Consider the following 24,068-nt stretch of genomic DNA (forward strand, 5'->3'; position numbering starts at 1 on the left):
GGATCCAAACTGCAGCAGTCTGATTGGTCCTAGAACAATAGGATCCAAAAGGCAGCAGTCTGATTGGTCCTAGAACAATGCAGCAGTATGATTGGTTGGCAGGAACCACCCCATCATGCTCCAGATAAAAGTGAATCCACAACCTGATTGGCTTACAGTAGAATTCCGGAATTAGCCAATCATGTGCAGCCCATTGTGTAAATAATGTATATAAAGCAGATACTTTGAGGGGACATTCATTCATTCCTCCTCACCACTATGAGCTGAATAAAGAGCATGAAATCACTTTGCGACTCTGAGTATATTTCAAAAGGTTTATGTCTGCAAAGTTTATTCAGATGCCACATTGGTTTACAACAACTAGCAATAGATTCCTATCGTATTATGATGATATTGTTAGATTGCAAACTATTCCCAAAAGGGATACGTTTCCCGTTGCAAATAACCCTTTCAAGCATTGCCATCTTTTGAACCAGGGGTCTTGCAACTTTGCCACTAACAACTGTCTGATCTCTTAAAATGAATTGGTGATGATGTTTAGGTCCATCATGCCAAGATTAAGCGTCCTGAGTAGACTTCGGCAGATTCCCTCCTTTTCGATATGCACAAAAGCATAGTCAGGTTGATTTATATGTGGCCAGTTGGCAAATCCGTGATCTTTTAAGGGTTGGAAAGAAAGCCAGGGTCATTTTTAAAATCTAAAACCTTTTCGGGCTAAAATCTTTGCTTAACCTCACAAGAAACAGCTATTGAGATATCATGGGAGACAACTCTAAGGGCCAAGTTCCTTTCGCCACCCCAATAAAATATTTGAGGGAGCCAGGCCCTCCCCAAGTTGGTGGGCATTGCCATTTGAATGGTGTGAGTGTGCCGTGTCCTTTGATCAATTATGCAAGGACCCTTTAAACAGCAGCTCAGCCAACCACCACTCCCTTCTGTCTGTCCTCTATGAGGTCATGCGTGCTCAACAATGAAAGCCATGACATATAGCTGCTCACATGTTCTCATTTCCAACTGACTGTTTTAGAGAGCTCAGAGGAAAGATCTGTATTTTTCTTGACTTGTTCATGTGGCTTTTCTTGTTTTGTTCTTTTTAAAAATATTTAGAATTCGAGTTAGCTAGCTAGCCAGTTCTGTTGTTTGTTGAGTTTTTCATACACACACATGAAGATTTTAGGATGGATAAGGATGATAAGGGTAGGATTATTTATTTGCTATGTCTGGGCAGAGCCCTTTTTGCAGTCAGACACCAGGTGTAATGATATTTGTAGTATATTTTCTCCATACCAATGGTATGAAGATGCTAGTTTGGGGGGGGGGGAGCACATAAAATGTTGGGGCCGCTTGGTAAGGGGAAGGGATGAGCCTGCACCTTCAGGTCAGGAGAGGATCTTCACCGGGACCAGCCCACCCATGAGGCGGCCTGAAGCAATTGCCTCAGGCACAGAAGCCCAAGAAGCCGTCCCCGTGCAGGAACCCTGCCAAGAGTTTGCCGAAACCTCGCAAGAGGTCACCAGAACCTGCTGTGGTCATGTCTGCTTTGCCGCCACACAACCAGGTAAGAAGAGATGCTTTGGCGGGAGTGGGGTAGCACCTGAGGCAAAATGGGATGCCATGTCCCTGCTCTTCACCATGTTCCCGCGGTACTGGAAAGCGCAGCTGCAGAGCCGTCCTTCCCATAGGGCTTAGTGATGTGTCGCGCCAGGGCGCCAGCCTCTCAGGGGCACCCCAGCAAGTGGGGGAGCTGCGTGGCTTTGCCAGCGGCCTCCCCTTTCCCTGCACACCCGCCAGCTGGGCCCGGCCAACCATAAGGCCGGCAGGTGTGCAGCTTCCCTCCCAAGCCTCTACGAGGATCGCTCTACTCCCGAGGAGGCTTGGGAGGGGTGCAACTTCACTCCCAAGCCTCTGTGGGGATCGCACTCCCGCAGCGGTGTGGGGGAGAGTTGCACCTCCTCTCCCCGATGGCTGGCAGTGTGCAGCTATGGCCACCCCAACACTATCTGTGGTAATTTGGGGGCGCGGGGCGGATATTTGCACCCCGGCGCCACATCTGCTAAAGACGGCCCTGCGCAGCTGGTTAGGCTGGGCCTTTTCTACAGCCACCAAACCCAAGACAGTGGAACTCCCTGCCTCAGGAGAGCCATTCAGCTCCCTCTCTCTCTTGACCTTTCATCAGGATTCGGCTGCTGCTTTATGATTTCATACCTTTTTTTGCTCGTCCTCTTGGTTATTTTATTATTTTGTTGTTTGCTCTCTGTGAAAAAAGCAGGTGAACAAAGTATTTAAATAAAATGAATGTTACTTGCCCCTCAGGGCTTCAAGATCCAGCCCTTCAGACTTTGTATTTTTTTAAAAAATGTGTATGCTGCCAAGAGAGGCAACCTGAAATATTTTGGTTCCCAGCTTTGTACCCCAAAATTTGTCTACTAAGGCACACCACCTTAGCTGGGCCTTGTCAGAAAACAGCTCTCCCCATGGCTGCTGCTAGAAAAGAGAGGCCTTTATAGCACCCTGAACTGGCAAAGAATTGAGCAAAGTTGAGTGAAAGCTGGGCTTTTTTGCTTCTTCTTTGGCACCTCCTCCGGGGTGGGGTGAGGAAGTTCCCCAGCCCCCACACCGCCCTTTTTTTTCTCTTTGTGGTCTGATGTCAGTTGCAAAAGAGGAAGCTGTCGCCTGTTGCAGTTTCGCAGCAGCCAGGAAGGGTGCTGCTGGTGGCAGTGGAAAGCGGGCCCAGCACAGCACCCAGGAGCAGCCCCTTGGGTGTTGGTGAGGATGGAGCTGTGGAAGCAATGTGCCCGCTGGCTTATCCAGTGCCGGGTGCTGCCCCCCAACCACAGAGTGACCTGGGAGGGTGCCCAGGTCTGCGACTTGGCCCAAGCCTTGCGCGATGGCGTCCTACTCTGCCAGCTCCTCAACAACCTCACGGCTCACGCTGTCAACTTGCGAGAGATCAACTTGCGCCCCCAAATGTCCCAGGTAAGCAACGAGGCAAGGGAAAGAGGGTCATGTCATTTGAGCCAGCAAGGTCTCTGTGACTGCTTTGCTCTGAAGAAAGAGCAGGGTGGAAGCACAGTCTCTCGCAACCACAAATTCTTCAGTGGAGCTTGTGAAGCTGGCACTAGTCGCTGAGGGGATCTACAGCTTTTGGACATCCCCATGGACATTTGTGTGTTGGGATTTGGGATTTTAGCCTCTGAATAATTTGGGGTAGAGAGAGGCAGGTGTCAGAGGATCTAGGCAGCAAGAACAAGAGTAAAGAGCAAGGGAATCGAGTGTGGTATTTATGATTTATGCCACCAACATATGCGAGCTGTGATAGCAGGAAGGGAGAGCATGTGATTAAGCGCACCACCCATCAGCGGGAGCATGAAATCCACCTTGTATTTGTACGCCGAATCTGGTGGGGAAAGGGTTAAGCTACCTCTGAGGAAGTAATTGCTGTGTGATCTTGCATGTGTGGGTGGGGAAGTATTGGTCTGCCTGTAGCTGCTGTGCAAAGCAAGGATGGGGAGGGTTTTCAAGGTGCACAGTGGTGTGGGACAGATGTGTAGATTTCGCTTTGACTGTGAGACAGGAGGGCTGATGCATCTGCTGGTGTATGTGCATGTGTAGAGATGAGGTGAAATCGGCTGGTGGAAATGAGGAAGCACGGAAAGGGGTTATGCAAGAGTGATGTGGGACATATACATATGGAAAGACACAGGCCTAACCTAAGGCGAGGTTGCATGACCGGCATGTGAGCAGCCATGGCTGCAGGCAGCTGATATGGTCCGAGAGAGGCTCTGTGGCCACTCAAGTCAAGATGTAAGAAGGGAATGTATACAGACCTGTGTGTAGATCGTATACGAGACTAAATTGAGTGTGGTTCCTTTGAATGTTAGGCCCTTGCTGGTGAATTTTTCATCATAAAATGCAAACTCTGGAATCAGAAACCTTAATGAGAATAAGGGGTGCTCATTTTGACCATGACAGTTAACTTCTTGTACAGTTAGGTGTTGTTGTTGTTTTTTTTCAAAAAAAGAAGACTTCTGCAATTGATAAGTCATACCAAAATGACAGCAGGTGATATGTGGCAGGATGGAAATTGAGGGAGAATCATTTGTGGGCTTAGGTTTTCAAAGTATGAGGTCTCACCTGTAAAAGCACCACCCAGACCTTATTCGATTTAGCAGATGCTGCCTTCACCTTCTGAAGCATTTCCCAAGCACAACAGGTTGAAACTTGCTGTTTGTTTAGAAATGAAGAGAGCTCATATTTCTGAGAACTCTGTAAACTTTGTGGGCAAGTGGCAATTGTAGTGGGTGGAGTGGGGGAGACATTTTGTGTCAAGGAAGAAAGCTTGGTTTTGCTTAGGCAAATTTCTCTTTTGTGTATGGGAGCACAGTCTCATATCTCATAGCACGGCAGTGTAGCCTACAGGGAAGAGAATTTTCCTGCAGCCATTTCCTCTTGGCTCTCATTGTACATGGCCTGATTTGCCTGGCATTTAGCGAGTTGTATTTGTCTGACGTTGTTTCTCAAACTGTTTGAATTCAAGCTGCGCACCATACATTTACAGCGCATGACTTCCTGCAAAGAATTGTGGGAACTGCAGTTTCCCTCTCACAGAGGTACAAATCCCAGCACCCCTCCCAATCAACAGTTCTCAGGATTCTTTGGGGGGAGGCCATGTACTTTAAATAATGTACATTGGATGCATTTTAAATGTACATTGTGGAACTGCCCATATTCTGCTCGCTCCCCAACAAGTATATGAACCCAACTGTTCAATGAGATCTGGCGAGTTGAGTGTGGCCACTTGCACATCACACACCAAAAAAAAACAACCCAGGGGAGGAAGCACTGGTCAAAAAGAGGGCAGATTTACCTAATTCTTTGCATATGTTAACTTGGATGTGCATAGGCAGAAGTAGAACTAATTACTGTAAATTTAAATACAATGCATCTAACTAAAGTAGAGAAGACTGTGACCAGGTGACCTGGTTAGCCCAGGTGCTAACAGCTGGTGGGCTATTTCTTTTTTTCTTTTTTCTTTTCAAATAATCTTTATTAGTTTTTCAATTAGATACTCCACATACACATATTGTATTACATTTATACTTGCTCTTCAGAGCTGACTTCCCTCCTTCCTTCTTCTGGTTTTTATATCACATATAATTTTATTCTTCCATTTTATATATTTTCATTCATTTTCCATATTTGTCCATAGTGTATCCATAAACAAATAAGTCCTCATGTTTATACAGTTATTGTTGTCTGTCTGTATTCATTTACCACTACTGTTAGTTATATTAGTTTCCTTATACATTTTGCTTCTTATTATTTTCATTATCCATCACTTTTCTTAAACTTTCCCATTATGAGGTTTGTTTCCAACTCTACTGGTTTTACCATTTCATCTTATCTTTCCTACATACAACATAAATTTTTGCTGATGGGCTATTTCAAGGCACCTGCTCTCCCTCCTTATGTCCTCTGTGGAGTAAGGCAGATGTCCACCCTAGGAAAGTCTAGCTTGTTGATTAGGGCTGGGCCGGCCCTACCATTAGCAGAGTGGGAAAGTATACCCTGTGTGTGCCACATGGCCTACCCTACACACCTTGAGCTACTCTGCCGTCCTCTGGAGTGGTGGACGCTATTTCATTGCCAGCATGGAGATAATATTCAGTTGCTAGCCCAGACAGCTTCTGTGCAAGGAGCGAGAGTTCCACCTTGTCCTTCTACAGGCAGCAAAATGTCTTGGGCTGGCCTTGGGGAAAGGAATATTAGCAGTGCTAATATATTTCTAGTAAAAGGGGTGCCAGAACTCAGCTGCCTTGTTCTCGTATACAGTGGTACCTCAGAGGTTAAGTACTTAATTTGTTCCAGAGGTCCATTCTTAACCTGAAAATGTTCTTAACTTGAAGCACCACTTTAGCTAATGGGACCTCCTGCAGCCACCGCGCCGCCGGAGCACGATTTCTGTTCTCATCCTGAAGCAAAGTTCTTAACCCAAGGTACTATTTCTGGGTTAGCGGAGTCTGTAACCTGAAGCGTATGTAACCTGAAGCGTATGTAACCCGAGGTACCACTGTAATGGCAATGGCGCCCACCTGAGAGGTGCCGGAACTGAGTTCCTGTGAGTTCCAGCTGAAAAAAGCCCTGAATGTTAGGGTTTTATTAGGACACATGTAGCTCCCCACTCTCTGGATTGGCTCCAGTATTATTGACTCAATCCATCTTAGGAGGAAGCAAGGAAACCTGGCAATGAGACAACATGGCAGATTAGTGTTGCCCACGCAACTGAGGTGTTTGGCGGGAAGTCCTGGCTGTTTTGTTTGTTTGGTGTCTGAGCCAGCTGTAAGGTATCACTTGGACAACTGCTTGCTTTCTGTACAGTGGTACCTCAGGTTACATACACTTCAGGTTACATACGCTTCAGGTTACACACTCCGCTAACCCAGAAATAGTGCTTCAGGTTAAGAACTTTGCTTCAGGATAAGAACAGAAATCGGGCTTTGGCGGCATGGCGGCAGCAGGAGGCCCCATTAGCTAAAGTGGTGCTTCAGGTTAAGAACAGTTTCAAGTTAAGAACGCACCTCCGGAACAAATTAAGTACTTAACCCGAGGTAACACTGTAATGCACAACCAAGGTACAGTGGTACCTCGGGTTACATACGTTTCAGGTTACATATGCTTCAGGTTACAGACTCCTCTAACCCAGAAATAGCACCTTGGGTTAAGAACTTTGCTTCAGGATGAGAACAGAAATTGTGCTCCGGCTGCGCGGCGGCAGTAGGAGGCCCCATTAACTAAAATGGTGCTTCAGGTAAATAACAGTTTCAGGTTAAGAACGGACCTCCGGAATGAATTAAGCACTTAACCTGAGGTACCACTGTACTAAGGGAGCCAGGCTTCTGGGCTCAGCCCACCACCCCATTTAACACACTGCCATGCAAAGCTGCAGCATGCATGGCTGTGCATTTTCTTTTGAGCCACAGCTTCTGTTGAGGCAAGATGGATGCCGCCCAAGCAATGTGGCACCTCAGAAGAGTCACCTGCAGAAGAGTGGAATGTGTGTGCTGCCTTCACATCTTGCTTCCCGCTCTAGGATCCAGGCACATGCTCAGCCCACTATATTAAAAATAAGGCGGTGCTTCCAACAGATTCTATCAGGCTTTCCCCCAGATACCAGGTTTTTTCACATCATAAGTTGGCACCCAGGGTTGCTGTGGCAGCTCTTCGACATTCTTCTCCACGCTACCCTCTTATAATCTGTTGCAGAATGGATCTGATTCTTAGGACCAGAATGAGGTTAATACTTGTTGGGGGTGTCAGTGCCCTGCTTGAATGGCTTGCCAATGAGGTAGGGACTTGCACCAAAACAGCTCAAAAACAGCTTGAATCCAGTTGCCGTTGACTTTGCATCATCTAGCAGTGGTTATTCCTCTAGGCTGTGGCAGAGGGAGAGAAAGGATGCAGGGATATTCCGTGGGCTATGCTGAAATACTAACTGCCTTTGGCTCTTATTTTGCATCATCCGTCACCTAACAGTAATCATTGCATCCGGCAACATGAATTTCTGCCGTCTTAACTGGACTTTATAAAAGCTGTAAGAACTGCTGCCTGAATTTGCTTTTTTTCTTTTCCCTTCCCCTCTTCTACCTTTTCTGTCATGTCTTTTAAATTGAGCACCAAAGGGCATTGTTATTGCCTTGTTATTGATCTGTAGCTACTCTGGGAACCTTTTTGACTGAAGAGTGAAAATGCTTTAAACAAATTATAGAAGGACAAACCATGGTTTGATGTACCCTGAAGTACTTATGGTGAAAGTAAACATTACCTGACTGCTTTCTGTTACTGTGAGGGCATTTGAATCCAAGCTTAGCCCGACAGAAAAATAAATGCTTGATGTGCACTAGGAAGTATGTCAATGAAAGCAGAACATTTCCTTGCAGTATTTTCCTTGCTTGTTGTTTCCCTTGCAATGCTTTTAGATCAGAATACAGATATTTGCCAGAGTTTGTTGTACCCACAAAACTCATCTCTGGACTGATCTGAAAAAAGCTTGCAGTTCTGCAGTAGCCACCCTAGGCATCTGTTGGTGGAAGCAGATGCTGTTGGTGGAAGCAGAAGTTCCTTCCCAGGCAGCCCAGTCTTATGAGCGTCAAGATATAATAATTACAGGCCTATCCAGAGGCATGTAAGAAAGCATCCCTTGTATTTTTTGCAAGCATCTCTGTTTCTATTCTGCTGCAGTTCAGCTTTCGACAAAAACTACAATATTTGTCTCAATGGTCTGCAGTGATGAATTTTTACGCAATAAATTATGTCCTTAAATTACCATTATGTTATTCCACACCATTCATTTCAGTGCAAAGGAAACCCAGTGCAAGTTGGGGGAGGGTTGTCATCAATTTCATATTGTTACACATTGTTTGGTGACTGAAAATCACAGCAACAAGGGAATACCAATCGTACACACTGGAACGATTCCCATTCTGGACATGGGACAAATAAGGGAACATTGGTGATTTCGGCTCCCATTTCTATCTGTAGCTGCTCCAGGAACCTTTTGGGCTGAAGAGCCACCAAGTCTAAATTTGTGGGAAATGTTACGAAGCCTGGAATTATGATAATCACTCCTTCTAATAGCAAATTCATGCGCTGAGTGGTGCAAGGCTTGTTGCTAAGCTGAAGCCACTGAGAAACAAGAGGGAAGTATCAGCAGACTTGGGGAAACCCAGGGCTTGCAGAAGTACAGGAAAATGTTTTTTAAAAATACCCCAGAGAGCACAAAGGTGACTTACAATAGACGTTAAAACAATGAAAAACTGTCCAACAAGAAGCTGTGAGCTTACAAAATGCTGATGACAGTTCAACCAAGAGGGAGAGAGAGGCAGCCAGCCAGAAAAGGGTCCAAAGAAACCAGAAGTCAGACAGACTGTGAACCTACACTTTACTATAAGTGCATTTGTTGCAATAATACAGTGGCACCTCGGGTTACATACGCTTCAAGTTACATACGCTTCAGGTTACAGACTCCACTAACCCAGAAATAGTACCTCAGGTTAAGAACTTTGCTTCAGGATGAGAACAGAAATCGCGCTCCGGCGGCGCGGCAGCAGCGGGAGGCCCCATTGGCTAAAGTGGTGCTTCAGGTTAAGAACAGTTTCAGGTTAAGTACGGACCTCCGGAACGAATTAAGTACTTAATCTGAGGTACCACTGTATCAGGATCTGTTTTCTTTTTTTAAAAAAACCATCAAATGTACTTCCCTCCTCAACTAGATCAGGATCAGTGTGGTGTGAGCAATCTGTGAACATAATACAGATTGATTGTATACTGTGGCCCTGAGATCTGGATCCCATGCTTGGTTTTTTAATAATATTAAAACCTGTGGTTGCTGCAAGCATAAAATTTAAAATATCATGTAGTTAGGCTCTACATGAGTCTATTAACTGATTCTACAAATGCATGTGTGTGGCATTTATCCCTTTACTTCTGAAGCTATTCCCTCTCAAAGCCTTGACAGCTCTTCTTCCAGGCTGATAGGATCCCTGAACAAGAATGATCTGCTCCACAATAAAAAGTAGGGAAACACTGCAATATTCTGTTGCTTGTACCTATAAGTCCATCCGAGGGAGATTCAGCACAGCTTCTGCAAAAGGAAGTACCCCAGCTTCACAACCTTTTTTTAGAATTTGTGGAGAGTGTTTGAGAAATAACGTCTTGACAAATACTCTCTCTAAGACTTGGAAGGAATTGCAGCTGCCATGGGATAAGGTGGCAGGTCATTATCTGAATTAGTAATAGTCCAAAAGACAGAAAATTGAGTCTGGCAAGGAATAAATGGACAGTGCTCACAATGAAGGAACCAGGAAGCAGAGTTGTACAGGGCTTTGTATTTTTTATTCATTAGCGATTTGGAGTCAAGGGCGAGTCACAGGCAGCCAAGTAGCCAACTTTGCTGGCAAACTATTCAGGAAGTTGTTTTTTTAATAACTGAACTAGTAAGAGCTCCAAAAGTAGGGTATTCAAATTCTCCAAATCCCAACATTCTAGTTCCCCAAATCCCAACAGCCTAATCTGCATAGCATGCAAATTATTTCCCAGTTACACAAACCAAATGGTAGGCCGAGGAAGATTTAAGCAACGTTGCTTCTTTTATTCTGAACGGTCCCCTGCCAATGCTGTTTTACCTGGGCTAGTTTCCCTGTCCTTGAAGTCCCGCTTCTCAAGAGCTCCTCCAGACTACACTTTTAGTCTGCATTCAAGGCGATCTGTACTGGGATGGACTTACACGCTCCTGCATTCAGGGCTGCTTGCACCCTCAATAATTTCTGAACGGTGACATGGCATTTGCTGCAAACTGTGTGGTATCCATTGCTCCCCCCCCCCCAAGAAAAAGTTACTTTTCATACTAAAATTTTCCATTTTAAAAATACACCTCTGATGCACTACAGCCCTAGGGTGCTCTTGCAGTATACTGTACTGACTTGAATTTGCTTCTTGCTGATGTGGCCACTCCCACATACTTCCTATTCATGATGCATCAGTGGAAATGAGTGAAGCTTTAGCACGTCCGTAACCACTGATCCCCCGGACTCAGGGGAGATAGTTATGCTGCGGTGGGATAACCTGCTTCTGTGTGGTGCAGTGGTTAAGAGCAGTTGACTCATAATCTGGTGAACCAGGTTCGATTCTCCGCTCCTCCACATGCAGCTGCTGGGTGACCTTGGGCTAGTCACACTTCTCTGAAGTCTCTCAGCCCCACTCACCTCACAGAGTGTTTGTTGTGGGGGAGGAAGGGAAAGGCGATTGTTAGCCGCTTTGAGACTCCTTAGGGTAGTGATAAAGCGGGATATCAGATCCAAACTCCTCCTCTTCTCCTTCTCCTCCTTCTTCTTCTCCTTCTCCTTCTCCTCCTCCTTCTTCTTCTTGGAGAGCTGCTGGCCTGCTCTTCTTTGCTGCTACCTTTGTGGCCAGGAAGGCATACCCTCCAAGTGTCCGGATTTTCCAGGACAGTCCTGGAATTACGAAAGCGATCCCGGCTTCTGATTTGATCCCTGAACCTCTCCACAGTGGTGCCTCGGGTTACAGACGCTTCAGGTTACAGACTCCGCTAACCCAGAAATTGTACCTCGGGTTAAGAACTTTGCTTCAGGATGAGAACAGAAATCGCACAGCAGCAGGAGGCCCCATTAGCTAAAGTGGTGCCTCAGGTTAAGAACAGTTGCAGGTCAAGAACGGACCTCCAGAACGAATTAAGTTCTTAACCTGAGGTACCACTGCACAAAGAAGTCCTGTACAGTGGTACCTCGGGTTACAGACGCTTCAGGTTACAGACGCTTCAGGTTACAGACTCCGCTAACCCAGAAATAGTACCTCAGGTTAAGAACTTTGCTTCAGGATGAGAACAGAAATCTCATGGCAGCAGCAGGAGACCCCATTAGCTAAAGTGGTACCTCAGGTTAAGAACAGTGTCAAGTTAAGAATGGATCTCCAGAACGAATTAAGTTCTTAACCCGAGGTACCACTGTATTTCCCCCGCCAGTTCCACTGCTGCCAACTTCAGAGAAGAGGATGAGCCAGCGCTTGTCCCGAGCAACAATGGTGGCTGCAGCTGCAAGGGAGCGTCTCGCTGCCTCTCCATGGCTGCAGTTGTTGACCTTTTTGAGTTTTGCCCAAATGGGCTGCCATATGCCTGGATTTTCCCAGACATTTGCCCGATTACTGCCCGGACACTGCTGCCGACTGCAGTATTCTGGAGGTGTCCAGGAAAATACGGACGTATGACAACTCTAGCCAAGGACCAGCCCCGTGTGATACACTGTCTCTGAGAGGCAGGTAGAGGACAGGGCTGCTCTGGATGGGAGAAAGGGCAACAGAGTGGAGTACAAGGAGTTTTGATTTTAAAATATGCTTTGTGCATCCATTGGCGGAGGAAGAGGGGGGTAGGGGGAGCACACCACCCCCGGCACCACGATCCCAGTGGGGTGCCATCGTGGCTGCCCCCCCCACGCTGGGGCCACGCCCCCAGGACGCGTGCCATGCCCCCAGGACACGTACCTGCCACGCCCCAGCCTGCTCTCCTCCTCCCGGTGCCGGAGCATGAAGCTCCGCCACTGTGTGCGTCTGCATCTAATCTTTCTCTTTACTTAAAATTTATTTATTGGTGTGTGTTTTCCTTTCTGTAAATCTTTGTTGTTGTTTAGTCGTGTCTGGGTCTTCATGACCCCATGGACCAGAGCACGCCAGGCACTCCTGTCTTCCACTGCCTCCCGCAGTTTGGTCAAACTCATGCTGGTAGCTTCGAGAACACTGTCCAACCATCTCGTCCTCTGTCGTCCCCTTCTCCTTGTGCCCTCCATCTTTCCCAACATCAGGGTCTTTTCCAGGGAGTCTTCTCTTCTCATGAGGTGGCCAAAGTATTGGAGTCTCAGCTTCACAATCTGTCCTTCCAGTGAGCATTCAGGGCTGATTTCCTTCAGAATGGATAGGTTTGATCTTCTTGCAGTCTCTGGGACTCTCAAGAGTCTCCTCCAGCACCATAATTCAAAAGCATCAATTCTTCGGGGATCTGCCTTCTTTATGGTCCAGCTCTCACTTCCATACATCACTACTGGGAAAACCATAGCTTTAACTATATGTCTGTAAATCTACAAAAGAATAAAATCAGGACTAATGGGTTTTCTCAGGACAGTGGAGGGCATGTGTACTGTGTCCCATTGGTGTCATGTGGGTGGCACTCGCCCTTCTTCTGATAGGCTATGTTTTGCGGGGGTGCAAAAAAGGAGGGTTGAGGAGGGTTAGTTGAAGGAGAGCGAGAAATGTCCCTAGTTTCATCTGAAGACGGTTGGAGGATATGGGGAGGGGAGGTGCATCAGTGGGATCAGGAGTCAGGTGAGAAGTAAGGACCTTGTTGCTTTCCTTTCCTCCCTTTGCTCTTGGGGCTGTGACTTATTTCTTTGTCCAGCTGCGGGGTGCAGGGAGCCGGGAGAGGACCATAGCTGTCAACCGTCCCTTATTTGGCAGGAAACTCCCTTATCCAGCGCCGCGTCCCGCTGCTGTCCCTTATTGATGATGTCCCTTAAATTTCCTGGATTTCAAAGGAAGCATCTCCTCTCCCTCCCTCCCTGCCAGCCAGGGACGAGGGAGGCTCCAGCTGTGTTGCTTGGCTGCGTTGCTCACCCAATAAGGAGTCTAAGAACTGGGGGGGTGGAGCTTGTATGACTTGTGCCAATCAAATCGGCCACGTTGCCTGGGGACTCGCCTTTGCTCAGCGCTTCCCAGCGGAGAGGTGACGGTGGTTTTCCTTGCTGCATCCCCTTTGCCGGGTTGCTGCACTGTGGGAACCACCGCTTGAGGCTTCGTTTGGCTGCTGGCTGGGCTTTCTGCCTTTGGCTCGGAGGGACTCAGAAGTTGAACATACCTGTGTCCAGAAAATCCCTTATTTTGGCTGCTGATCCCTTATTTTCGAGGCTGCTGGTCCCTTATTTTCAAATCTGTAAGTTGACAACTATGGAGAGGACTAGGGAATTGTGGCAGGTGAAGGGGCAAGAGAAGGGCTTTCCCTGCATTCCCATGCATAAAATCCAAACTCTGCATACACAGCACTTATATGTGCTTGGCAGGGGGGTTTCCTCTGCAAAAGATGATAACACGGGTTTCCACTCAAGCACAATTGCTCAGAGGATCTTTCCCTGTCTTGAACCACCGCTGGGAGGTGGAAGAGAGAAGTTAGGCTTGCAAATACTTACAGCTGCTCAAGTCTCTGTCTGAGCATTTCCCAGACTCTGAGTCACCCACTGGAAACTCAGTTCTCTTTCCTTGGCCATTGGTTCACATGAAGTGCTTGGCTTGTGCATTTGACCCTTAGGATCCTAGGCTGGAATGGACCAAAAGGAACGTCAGGTCAGCAAATTCTCACCTATGAGTTTGGGACTTCAATGGTCAGTCCCTGCTCCAGGAAATAGTCAGAATGCCATAAGCAGCTGCATAACAAATCAGGGAATTCCAAGAAAGCCCCCCCCAATACATTTCTATGATGGAAGGGCCAGTCTGAAGGAACAAGCAACCCAGTGTTTTCGAAGTAGTGGTTATATTTTGGGGGTACTGATCAGGTGTGTGCCCCGATCCCTTGCAATGTTGGCCAAGGACACATGGTTGGGATGTGCATGGCCATCTGTGATCTGAATGCGTCCTATGTGGTGGCACTGCAAGGATTCCTGGAATGGCAGAATGGCCTGTTTTGCAGAGGGCAGTCCTTTGTTTGAAGGTGTGCTCTGTTAGTAGAACAGCTGCCTGGTCCAAGTGTGACTGAAAGATAAGGCTTCCCCACTGTGGACAGATGTACTGTGATTTAAATTATGATGGTTGTTTCTGTATTTGTATCTATGCCTATAAATTACCACATGCTAATCTGTGTCCCTTTGGGGGCTGAAGCACAAGTGGCCATCCTGTGGGGTGGACAAGTTGTGGCACACCCATTTCAGGTGACAAGATTTCCTTGGGAGAACCACAGAGTCATTACTAGACAGAATGATATGGCAGAACCCCTTTCAGTCCTTGTAAGAACTAAATCTGTATAGAGCATTTTTTCCAAGGAAATGTTATACGTGGAAAGTCCATGCCTTGGAGGCCTGTTCTCTGAGGATGCAAGGAAGAATGGAAAAACCCGAAATGTTAAGAAGGGGGTGTGAATTGTGCTGAATTGCATGGCGTGACAGAGAAGGCTTTTATTTATTTATTTTTTTGTTTTGGATGGTGAAGTACCTGCAGCAAAGTTTTCATGAAAAGTAGTATGGGGAAGAGGATAGTGGTCTCTAAAATATCTGAATCACTGTATCCTTCTTTTGGAATAGCCTTTGGAACTAGGTAACCTGTGACCCTGAAGATGTTGTTGAACTCCAAGTCCCATCAGCTGTAGGCAGCATGGCCAGTGGGGTCAGGGGTGATGGGATGTCTAGAAACATCTGGAGAATTGAAGTCCCACCCTCCACCCCACTTTCAGAGGGTGTCAAGGGAGCCATGTATCTTGAGGGGAGGGCCTGAATATTAGAACAACTTAGAAGGCCTTTAGCATTCCAGATGCTTTGGCAGGTTACAAACCTATAAACAAACATGCACACCCAGTTGTTGCTACTGTTGTTGAATGGGGCCAGGTGTTAATTAGAGGGAAACCAATCAAGGACTGGGTTTGTAAGGTAGTTGGTGTAACTGCTCTAGGAGAGAAGGAGCCATCAGAGATTTAAAAAAAAACAAAAAATAAAACCAAAGCTACGTGTGTCTTAGCAACAGGCAGATTGTGATAGTGTAGATGGAGAGGAAGCCTTGAGAGGGAAGATAATTTTGAGCACTGGGGAAGAAAATATTGCCATCGTTGTGTAAATGAGTGGAGATTAGGCCTTTCTCGGAAACGTCATAACTAGCAGTTCATGATGCAGCGATAGAGCTCGGGCTTTGCTTGCCGAAGGTCCCAAGACACAGAGTTGCCATGGAGTCAATCAAAAATCCCCTATAGTACAGCGGTTTCCAATTAGCTAAGTACTGTGGGTCTCCAGTTTTTCAAAAGCCAAGCCACAGATCCCCTACTTTCGAAAATGTTGATATCTCTATGGTGCCACAGACCCACTGGGAAGACCAATTGGGAACTGCTGCCCTAGTGCTACTCTCTGGTAGTGACTCTACAAGTAGGAGTGGAGCCACTGCAGTACAATGCCTCTCACTCCCAACTCTCAGAGCCACTCCAGAAGAATACTGTGGTCAGGTGTACTGCATGCCTGTGCAAATCTGTGGGTCTGTGCCCTCCTTAAGTCCCTTAAGTACTGGACCACACCTCTAGTGTTGTGATAGTACAGACATTTCAGAATGGCATCTTTTCCCGATCCCTTTCACTTTCCTTTTTTGGCACAGAGACTCCTTTAGAAGTGCTGATAAGCAATCTTTACCAAGAGACAAAAAAGAGAAACACAACTCTCTTGAGTTTGTTGGATCCTCTTGGAAGTTTCCAGCACATACACACAAAAATGGTTTTTTTTTAATTGGACTGCACACAAAATTTGGCAGGAATCTGAGGGGATAGGCCAAGAACGAGTCAGACTTTTCAGATCCAGGTTTAGATCTCAGATTATGAAAATGTGGACACCAGCAGTGTCCGGCCTATGGTGTGCTTCAGGGCTTTCATCACTGCTCGGTTTTTATTGTAAACTATTAGAAGAAACCCTCCAGACTTGAGCTGGGAGTTTGATTCTGGTTCTAATTTTTTTTATCAATCTGAAAGCAGAGGTATTCACAGCTGTTGCCAAGGGGATGTGGTTAAAGAGACTGAATCAGAAAAACACACAGCTGGAGTGCGAGCCAAGAGTCCAAGCATCTCCTGCAGCTTTGCAAAGGATCCTGGGGCACAACATCACAGCTCTTGAAATACAGGCTCTTGGACCCTCCCTGTCTTCAACATAAACCTCAGCCATCCTCTGCCTCAAATTTATTTGTAGAATGTGCACTTCTGTGGTCTGTTGTGCTTTGCACATGCACACTAAGTTCAATGCACCTTACTTCCTGGTAAGGGACTGCAGCCTCATCTTCTAAACAGACCCTGTGTGTTCCACTTCTTGTTGTAAGTTCTCTATTTGGGTAGTTATTTTAGTTCTTCTCCTTTGCACCTGTTCCAGTTCAAATACCTCAGGGTGGCCACAGATGATCAAAACAAGACCATATTGCAGATGTCTTTGATGAGGACTTGCCCGATTTTATGAGTACTTCTTGTTCTCCACTGAATATTCCACTCCTCATATTTTGTCCTCCAAATGGCCTTTGCTTTGTACCTAGATAACAGTTTAGTGGTTTCGTAGTTTTCCATTGGTCGAGATCCCCAGGCCTCTTTGCTTCAACGTAAGTTCCAGCAAGAGTTGCCAACCAACCCCTTGCTTGGATAGTTCACTTGGTAGAGTATAAGACTCTTAATCTCAGGTTCATGGGTTTGAGCCCCACATTGCGCAAAAGATTCCATGCTTTGCAGGGAGTTGGACTAGATTACCCTTGTGGTCATCTCTGATTCTATGAAAGCTCAATGATAACCAGAAGGCTCCATCTTGGCCTGCTCTAGTGCCTTTAACAGCAGCTTGATCAGCAGGGCTGCTCCCCGAAGGGTGGCTTTAAGCATTCAGAGGCAGATTTAGGGGAGCATGACCCGTTCAGTCACACTGGGCAGCAGCGGTCATTTTCAGGCACCCTCCTGAATGTTGCTGGAGGGCGCTGAGAGGAAGGCAGCGGAGGGGGATGCAGCAGTCCAGCGTGCTGGGAGCCGAGCCCTGGGCTGTGCTGATTTTGGGAGCGGCATCTGGACTTGGGCGTCACTTTGTGCTCCAGAGCGCTGCCCCCAAAATAAGCACCACCCAGGGCACCCCACCCTCCCCGTCCCCCATTGGCTATGCTACTGCTGGGCACAGAGCCTCGGGGGTGCTGCCAGGGATGCCACAACTATTATTTAGAATGCAGCGCAAGGCAGAGGGGAGCTGAATTTTGGTATCGCATAAGGCACTGCTGAAATTTGGGACCCTAAGATCAGCCGCTCTTCTTTTGTAAGGATTGACATTTGTTCTGATTCAGCAGTAAACAGCAGATTTTCTTGAGGGAAGAGGCAGGGAAAAAGAAAGGCCTTTTGGACCCGTGCTTAGAAATCACAGGACAAGTGTGGAAGAGCACTCAAGACTAAATATCAGGAAGAAATTTCTGATGGTGAGAGCTGTTCGGAAGTGGAACGGACTCCCTTGGGAGATGGCGGTCTTCCCTTCATTGGAAGTTTTTAAACAGGTTGGGTGACCATCTGTCAGGGATGCAGGGATGCCTGAGTTGTGATTCTTGCATTATAGGGGGTTGAACTGGATGACTCCTGGCATCCCCTCCAACTCTACAGTTCTAAAATTCTTCTACTGCAAAACCAAAAACCAAAAAACCAACCTTTGTGAAAGCTCTAGATGGGTGGTCAATATTTGCATCTGTGTGGCATGTGTGCCAGTGTCCCCACACTTTCCATGAGCTGAATCAGAACAAATGTCAGTCCTTACAACACAAAAGTGGTGGATACAACAACTTCAATGGCCAATCTTGGGGTCTCAATTTTCAGCGGTGCCCTGTGCGATGCCAAAATTCAGCTCCCCTCCATCTTGCACTGCATTCTAAGTAATGGAAGCTGGTGCACGTGGTTTTGTTGGCACCTGTTTCATGCCATGTCTGCTTTGCCCAGTGGGAGCTGTCCATTTTGGCTTGGTGCTGTTCTCTTGTTCTGAGGAGAAAATGGCCCATGACAATGTTATTTATCTGCAGCCTGAAGATAAAATTTGATCTTCATAACTAGGTTCACCATAGTTCAGGGAGACACATAGTTTCGCTTCTTATCTCTTCTGTATCTCAACTTGATCCCCTCCCCCTCTTTCCTTTTTCCTTCTGTGATGGAACTCCTATTTGGGGACTTCCCTGGCTTTTTTCTGGCCCTGGATAGTTGGCCTTGGTGAAGATTTGACGTTTTCATCCCCAAAAAGTTTTTGATTTGAGTTTCTACTGAAATGAGGCTGCATTTTAATGTTGTACTTCAATCTTGTTTTTAAGTTGTATTTTAATCAATTGTTTTATACTTGGTGTTAGCCGCCCTGAGCCCAGTCTTGGCTGGGGAGGGTGGGGTATAAATAAAAATTATTATTATTATTATTATTATTATTCTCCCACAAGATTAGAATTCTGAAATACAAGGCATTAAATGCGCCCTCCAAGAAAAAGCTGTGAAAGGACTAAACCCAGACAAGGAATGTAATCTGGTTCTTGGTGACAGTTCAGATTATGATGCAGCAGACTCATCACTCATAATAATTTGCTTGTGTTTTTATTTCATTTTTTAAAAAAGTGGGGAGTCCAAAGCCGCTTTGCTCTGCCCACAAATTCCCCCAGGATGTGGGTTCAAGATGGGAGAGGAGGGCAAAGATTTCTTGAGGTGTGGAGAGACATGTACTTTACCTCATAATCTGTGTGGGGAAACAGGAGGTTGGGCCTTGTTTACTCTACCAAAAATGCAATAGTGTCTCTGGTGGAAGTGTGGAAGAACTCTGCAGCTCCTTGCCACCCGTGATACCACTTCCCCTTTCACAGAAGGTACATGGGGCAGAGTTACCTCAAACTGTCTGTGCTGGTACAGTTGGGGCAGCAAGTGGTTGCATGGGGTATGTTGAGTGGGGCTGGTGGAAAGGACTGGAATTTTCCACTCTGACCTTTATGGGTCTTTTGCTAGCTGGCCATATTTAAGGGATGATGAGCCATCTCACTGTGGTTAAAAAATGTGATGAACACATAACCATGCCAGCCAGCCATGCCACTCAGCACTTTTTGGCAGGAAGTAAACGTGTTGGGGAAACATGGTCGTATGTCCCCATCCACATGGGATGGGGAAATCAGTTGTGCAACTCAAACGGGGCTTGCTCCTTTCAACTTTCTGAGTTCATGTATGCACTTGTTGGCATCTGTCTGTCTTGGGAGACAACAGAGAAGTGTGCCTTTCGGAGCAGCTGGGGCGTCTGGTTGTACTGCTGCAAGGTCATTCCTCCTCAACCCATCTCTTCTGCTAAATTTTGCTCCATGGCTCCACCTAGGAATTCACAAGTGTTAATTGCCACTGGCTTTAAATTTTGTGTCTCAGGGTTATAATTTGAAATATGTGGCTCCCTTCTACGAATGGATTGAAGACTTACACAAACTTGCAACATATGAACAACTTGCATATAAGCGCAGACTTGCCATGGACAAATTCAGTGAAATTTGGAATCCATTCTTACAAATACAGTAATAGGTTAAGATCTGGTGAAATACAATAATAACCTTGTAAAATATACAGTTTTGTGTTTTTTCCCCTCCCCCCCCCTTTATTTTCTTTTCTACGCGGGTTCTGTTTCTCTTTTTCTTTTTCTCTCTTTTATTTACATATCACCATGTTTGGTGCACATACCGGTATAATTATATACTTTTTGAACTTTCAATAAAGATATTTAAAACAAAACAAAATAAAATATATGTTTTTAAAATATGTAGCAGATGAATGTACATGCAAAGTGCTAGAAGGAAACTTGTTGGTACTGCTTGCATCATAGTAAGAATAAGAATAAAAATAGGGCTGGGGGAATCCCTTAGAGCAGGTAGATCTGCTGTTCGTCACACCACCCCTTGGCAGCTTTGCTTAGAGTTAGGGATAACCTGGCAGAATCCAGGGGGAACTAGAAGGCATGTTTTGCACTATGTTGAGCCATGGTGGTCGTGTTGGTGAGTCTCATTCTCAGCTTATGTTCCTTCTCTGTGCTCTCCTTCCAGTTCCTGTGCCTCAAGAACATCCGAACCTTCCTAGCTGCATGCTGTGAGAAGTTTGGTCTGCGCAAGAGCGACTTGTTCGAGGTCTTCGACTTGTTTGACGTCAGGGATTTTGCAAAGGTCTGATTGCTTCATCTGCCTTCTTCACAAAAAATACAGTTTTCATATGCACTTTGTTATTGCCATCAAAGGAGTCAAGGTAGCCTGTGAATGTGATCCAAATCTGTTTCATACATAAAATATAGCTTTGTAAAATAAGTATCATAGCCACAATAGCCAATAGTCTCCATGTGCAATACATGCTAGCAAACTAATAGATGTAAAATATATTACTCAGCTGTAACATGAGACAGAAAATGTGCATGCTCTAAACAGATCACATGCTTGCACAGAAAAGCTATGGATATGCAAGCTGCCCAAAACTCATGTGCTTTTTTGTGGTTCTTCAAGAAAACACCAAAATATTCCATGCCTCTTAAAACACTTGTATGTCCTGAGGAAATGCAGACACCCCCATTCCCAAGCCAAGCCCCACTTCCGACTCTGTCAAAAATCCCTTAGCAGCTGGTGCTGCAGTGCTCAGTGAGTGCAACTGGCAGGAAACAGCCAAAATCATGGAAACGTGCTATTTATCCGTATTTATCAATAATGATCGTTTGCCATACTTTGTGGCTTTGATAACAAATAAGTGATTTATATTAGGGAACAAATTATCTTTAAGAATAAGCCCAAGTTCAGAGGTCATGACCGCTTCCTTGTTTGCAATAACACCTGCAGTCACATCTGCATTGGGTCTCGGTCCTGTATACCTGAAGGAGCGTCTCCACCCCTATCATCCAGCCCGGACACTGAGGTCCAGCGCTGAGGGCCTTCTGGCGGTTCATTCACTGCGAGAAGTGAGATTACAGGGAACCAGGCAGAGGGCCTTCTCGGTGGTGGCGCCTGCCCTGTGGAATGCCCTCCCAGCAGATGTCAAGGCAATAAATAACTATGTTACTTTTAAAAGACAACTAAAGGCGGCCATGTTTAGGGAAGTTTTTCATGTCTGATGCTGTATGGTTTTTAATATTCGGTTGGAAGCTGCCCAGAGTGGCTGTGGAAACCCAGCCAGATGGGTGGGGTATAAATAATAAGTTGTTGTTGTTATAAATTATTATTAACTAGAGTTTCGACGTCACTTGAAGCTTTGACCTCAAGACAAGAATGTTCTATGGGGCAGAAGATGGCAGCTTGGCAAGCCAGGGGGCAGGTGCTGGCCATGTCTGATGCCTAAAGGGTGGAGCCAGAAGAGAAAGAGGGAGGTGGCATCACCCACGTGTTGTGGGAATGAGCTCTAAGCACCTTTTTAAAAAAGGGAATATACATAAGGAAGAAGGAACTTGTGGTTTAAACCACTGCTTGAGTCCTCCCTACAGGTGTGTCTACCAGACCTTCCAGGCAGGCAGATATTCTCATTTACTGTATCTGCTGCCCACATTTTATCATTCCAAGCAGCTGTGTGATCATTCACAATCTCTGAGGCAGCAAAATGTCTTGAGTCGTCAGCCTCAGTGCAAAATCACCCTGAGCACAGCATTGCCTCTGAAGGAGGGAGCTGCTGTATTCACACCAAAGCTTTGGGAGCTGCCTGGCAGCATGTAAACAACATTCCCTGACCTCCCGCTCTCTGCTCAGTAGGCCAGAAAGCAAGCAGGCGCTTGCCCACAACAGGATATGAAATACAGCAGCCGAACCACACAGGCGAGTTGCAGTGGGCATGTTCTAGGGGAGGAAGCCTGTAACACGTGCAGTCTTGCTGCAAAGGGTTTCCTTTAAGCCAAAGGTTTATTTTAAAATGCTAGCGCAAGGTTTCCATTCTTAGCTAAATGTTTGCCTGGCTGCAGAGAAAAGCGTGGAAAGACTGAGTGAAATGAGTGGAAGGATCATAGAAGGAGAAGTATAGGCAGGTATGATGGTCATCCAATTTAGATATCCTAATGTAGCTTATCTTATGCCAGGGCCGGCCCTACAATGAGACAGAGGGAAGCAGCTGCCTCAGGTGGCAGATGCTGAGGTAGGGGAAGCAGGCAGAGTTTGAGTGCCACTTGGCCTGCCCTGTACCAGCTACACTAGCTTGAGGCCCTCAAGTGCACTGCGAGACATTGTCCTTTCACCAGTGTTGAAGTAAGAGGAAACTAACAGTCCTGCTGGCTTCTGTGGACAAGATGGTGCCCTGGGGGAGGACGCCATTTTGTCCTTCACCTCAAGCAGCAAAATGTCTTGAGCCAGCCCTGTCTTCCACCTGGAACTCAATCCAAACTTGGTCTGCTTGCATACAAAATGAAGGAAGCAGGCAAAGGTCTAATTTTAACGTTAAAAGGGACACATCAAAAAGGGGAGTTGAATCCTCTCTCCTCGCAGCAGCGGAGATGAGTATGGAGAAAAATGCCTGAAGCAAGGCAGGGGAGAGTTCAGCATCCCTCAGCCACACAAACCTTTTTTGGTAAAATAACAGAACAACAACTGTCAAACGCGTAAGAAATTACTATAGGGTGTGAAGGGGCCTTCTCTACTGGCATGGCACCTGCAGATTGCTGGCCAGCTGAAATTTTCTGAGTGGAGAAAAACCAAGTTGTCTCCTCCTTCAATGAGCTTGGGCTGGCATACAAAGAACGCCCCGACCACATATTTATCGATAGCCCTGTGAAGTAGGCCCAAAGTCATCTAAGGAGCTTGATGGCCAAGTAGGGGATTAAACCTTGATGCCCCCATTTCTAGTCTTAACTGATGTTTCTAGTCTTAACTAATGTTTATGGAAGTTTTTAATGTTTGATGCTTTATCACATTATTTTTTTTTATTATTATTATTATTATTATTATTATTATTATTATTATTATTATTTGCATTTTAACCACTGCACCACAGTGGTTTTTGGAGCCTGCCTACCTTCTGATTTAAATGTGACTGGGGCAGTTCTGTTAGTAGACAAATTTGGCAATCCCATCATGCCTAATTTGACCTAAAACAGATTCCTGCTCAACCTTTTCCTGGTTGCTTTTGAGAAAGAAGTTTTTGTAACAGAAGCCAGCAAGGTACAGAGTGCTGGGTTTGATGGCAGGCAATTGCGACTCAGATGCCCTGCTTACATCATCTTTTTTGATGCTCGCTGTCTTAGCCAACTCCTTGGATCGCTGATGCTGCAAGTCTGGCCCTATTCTTGCAGTTCTTCCAGAATCCTTGTCGCAGCTGGATTTCAGCCCCAGAGTTGCAACAACTTTTTAAGAGCAAGGGGCACTGTAGAGCCATAGATTCTGAAAAGAGGGGGCACCCATTGCAGATACATGAAGTACCAAAATAATGAACTAATATAGGAATAACAATACAATCCAGCCAGAATCGAGCATTCTTAATATCTAAGTGAGAGATTTCAGTATGTGTTTAACTTTCTCAAACGGGACTTAAAAGTGGTTAATTTTGGTTGGATTGTGCCCCTTTATATAGTGATTTTCTTAAACATTTTAAGCACTCCACACACATTATCTTAGCAATTCTTTAAACAGCCCTGTAAGACTTGTCAATAGTGTTGAGAGCTGAGGCTGATCGCTTGCCCTGTGAATTCATGGCTGAGTCAGAGGTAAAATTTGAAGCGGGGGATTCCCTTCTCACACACTGAGTCACTGTGCTGCATCAGTTCTCAGTAGCGATCATGGAAACAACAGAGGCCCCAAATGCTTTTAAAAGTATAAAAACACTTTAA

The 24,068-nt window shown here is 46.0% G+C and overlaps 1 protein-coding gene across 5 annotated transcripts in view; it reads left to right on the forward strand.

Annotated features, from left to right (window-relative positions):
• Positions 1 to 24,068, forward strand: part of VAV1 (vav guanine nucleotide exchange factor 1) — a 71,575-nt gene that overhangs the window by 2,204 nt on the left and 45,303 nt on the right. For 2 of the 5 annotated variants that reach the window (XM_083593128.1, XM_083593129.1), the window contains exons 2-3: positions 314 to 1,558; positions 20,335 to 20,451. In XM_083593128.1, the coding sequence (XP_083449254.1) occupies positions 1,532 to 1,558; positions 20,335 to 20,451 (144 nt within the window). In that variant the 5' untranslated portion in view covers positions 314 to 1,531. Of the gene's footprint in view, positions 1 to 313; positions 1,559 to 2,445; positions 2,977 to 20,334; positions 20,452 to 24,068 lie in introns of those variants that run through there. The other 3 variants (XM_083593127.1, XR_014542989.1, XM_083593126.1) reach the window with 3 other exon arrangements.

The sequence above is a fragment of the Podarcis filfolensis genome, assembly GCF_964270895.1.
Source record: "Podarcis filfolensis genome assembly, chromosome: 17".
NCBI lineage: Eukaryota > Metazoa > Chordata > Lepidosauria > Squamata > Lacertidae > Podarcis > Podarcis filfolensis.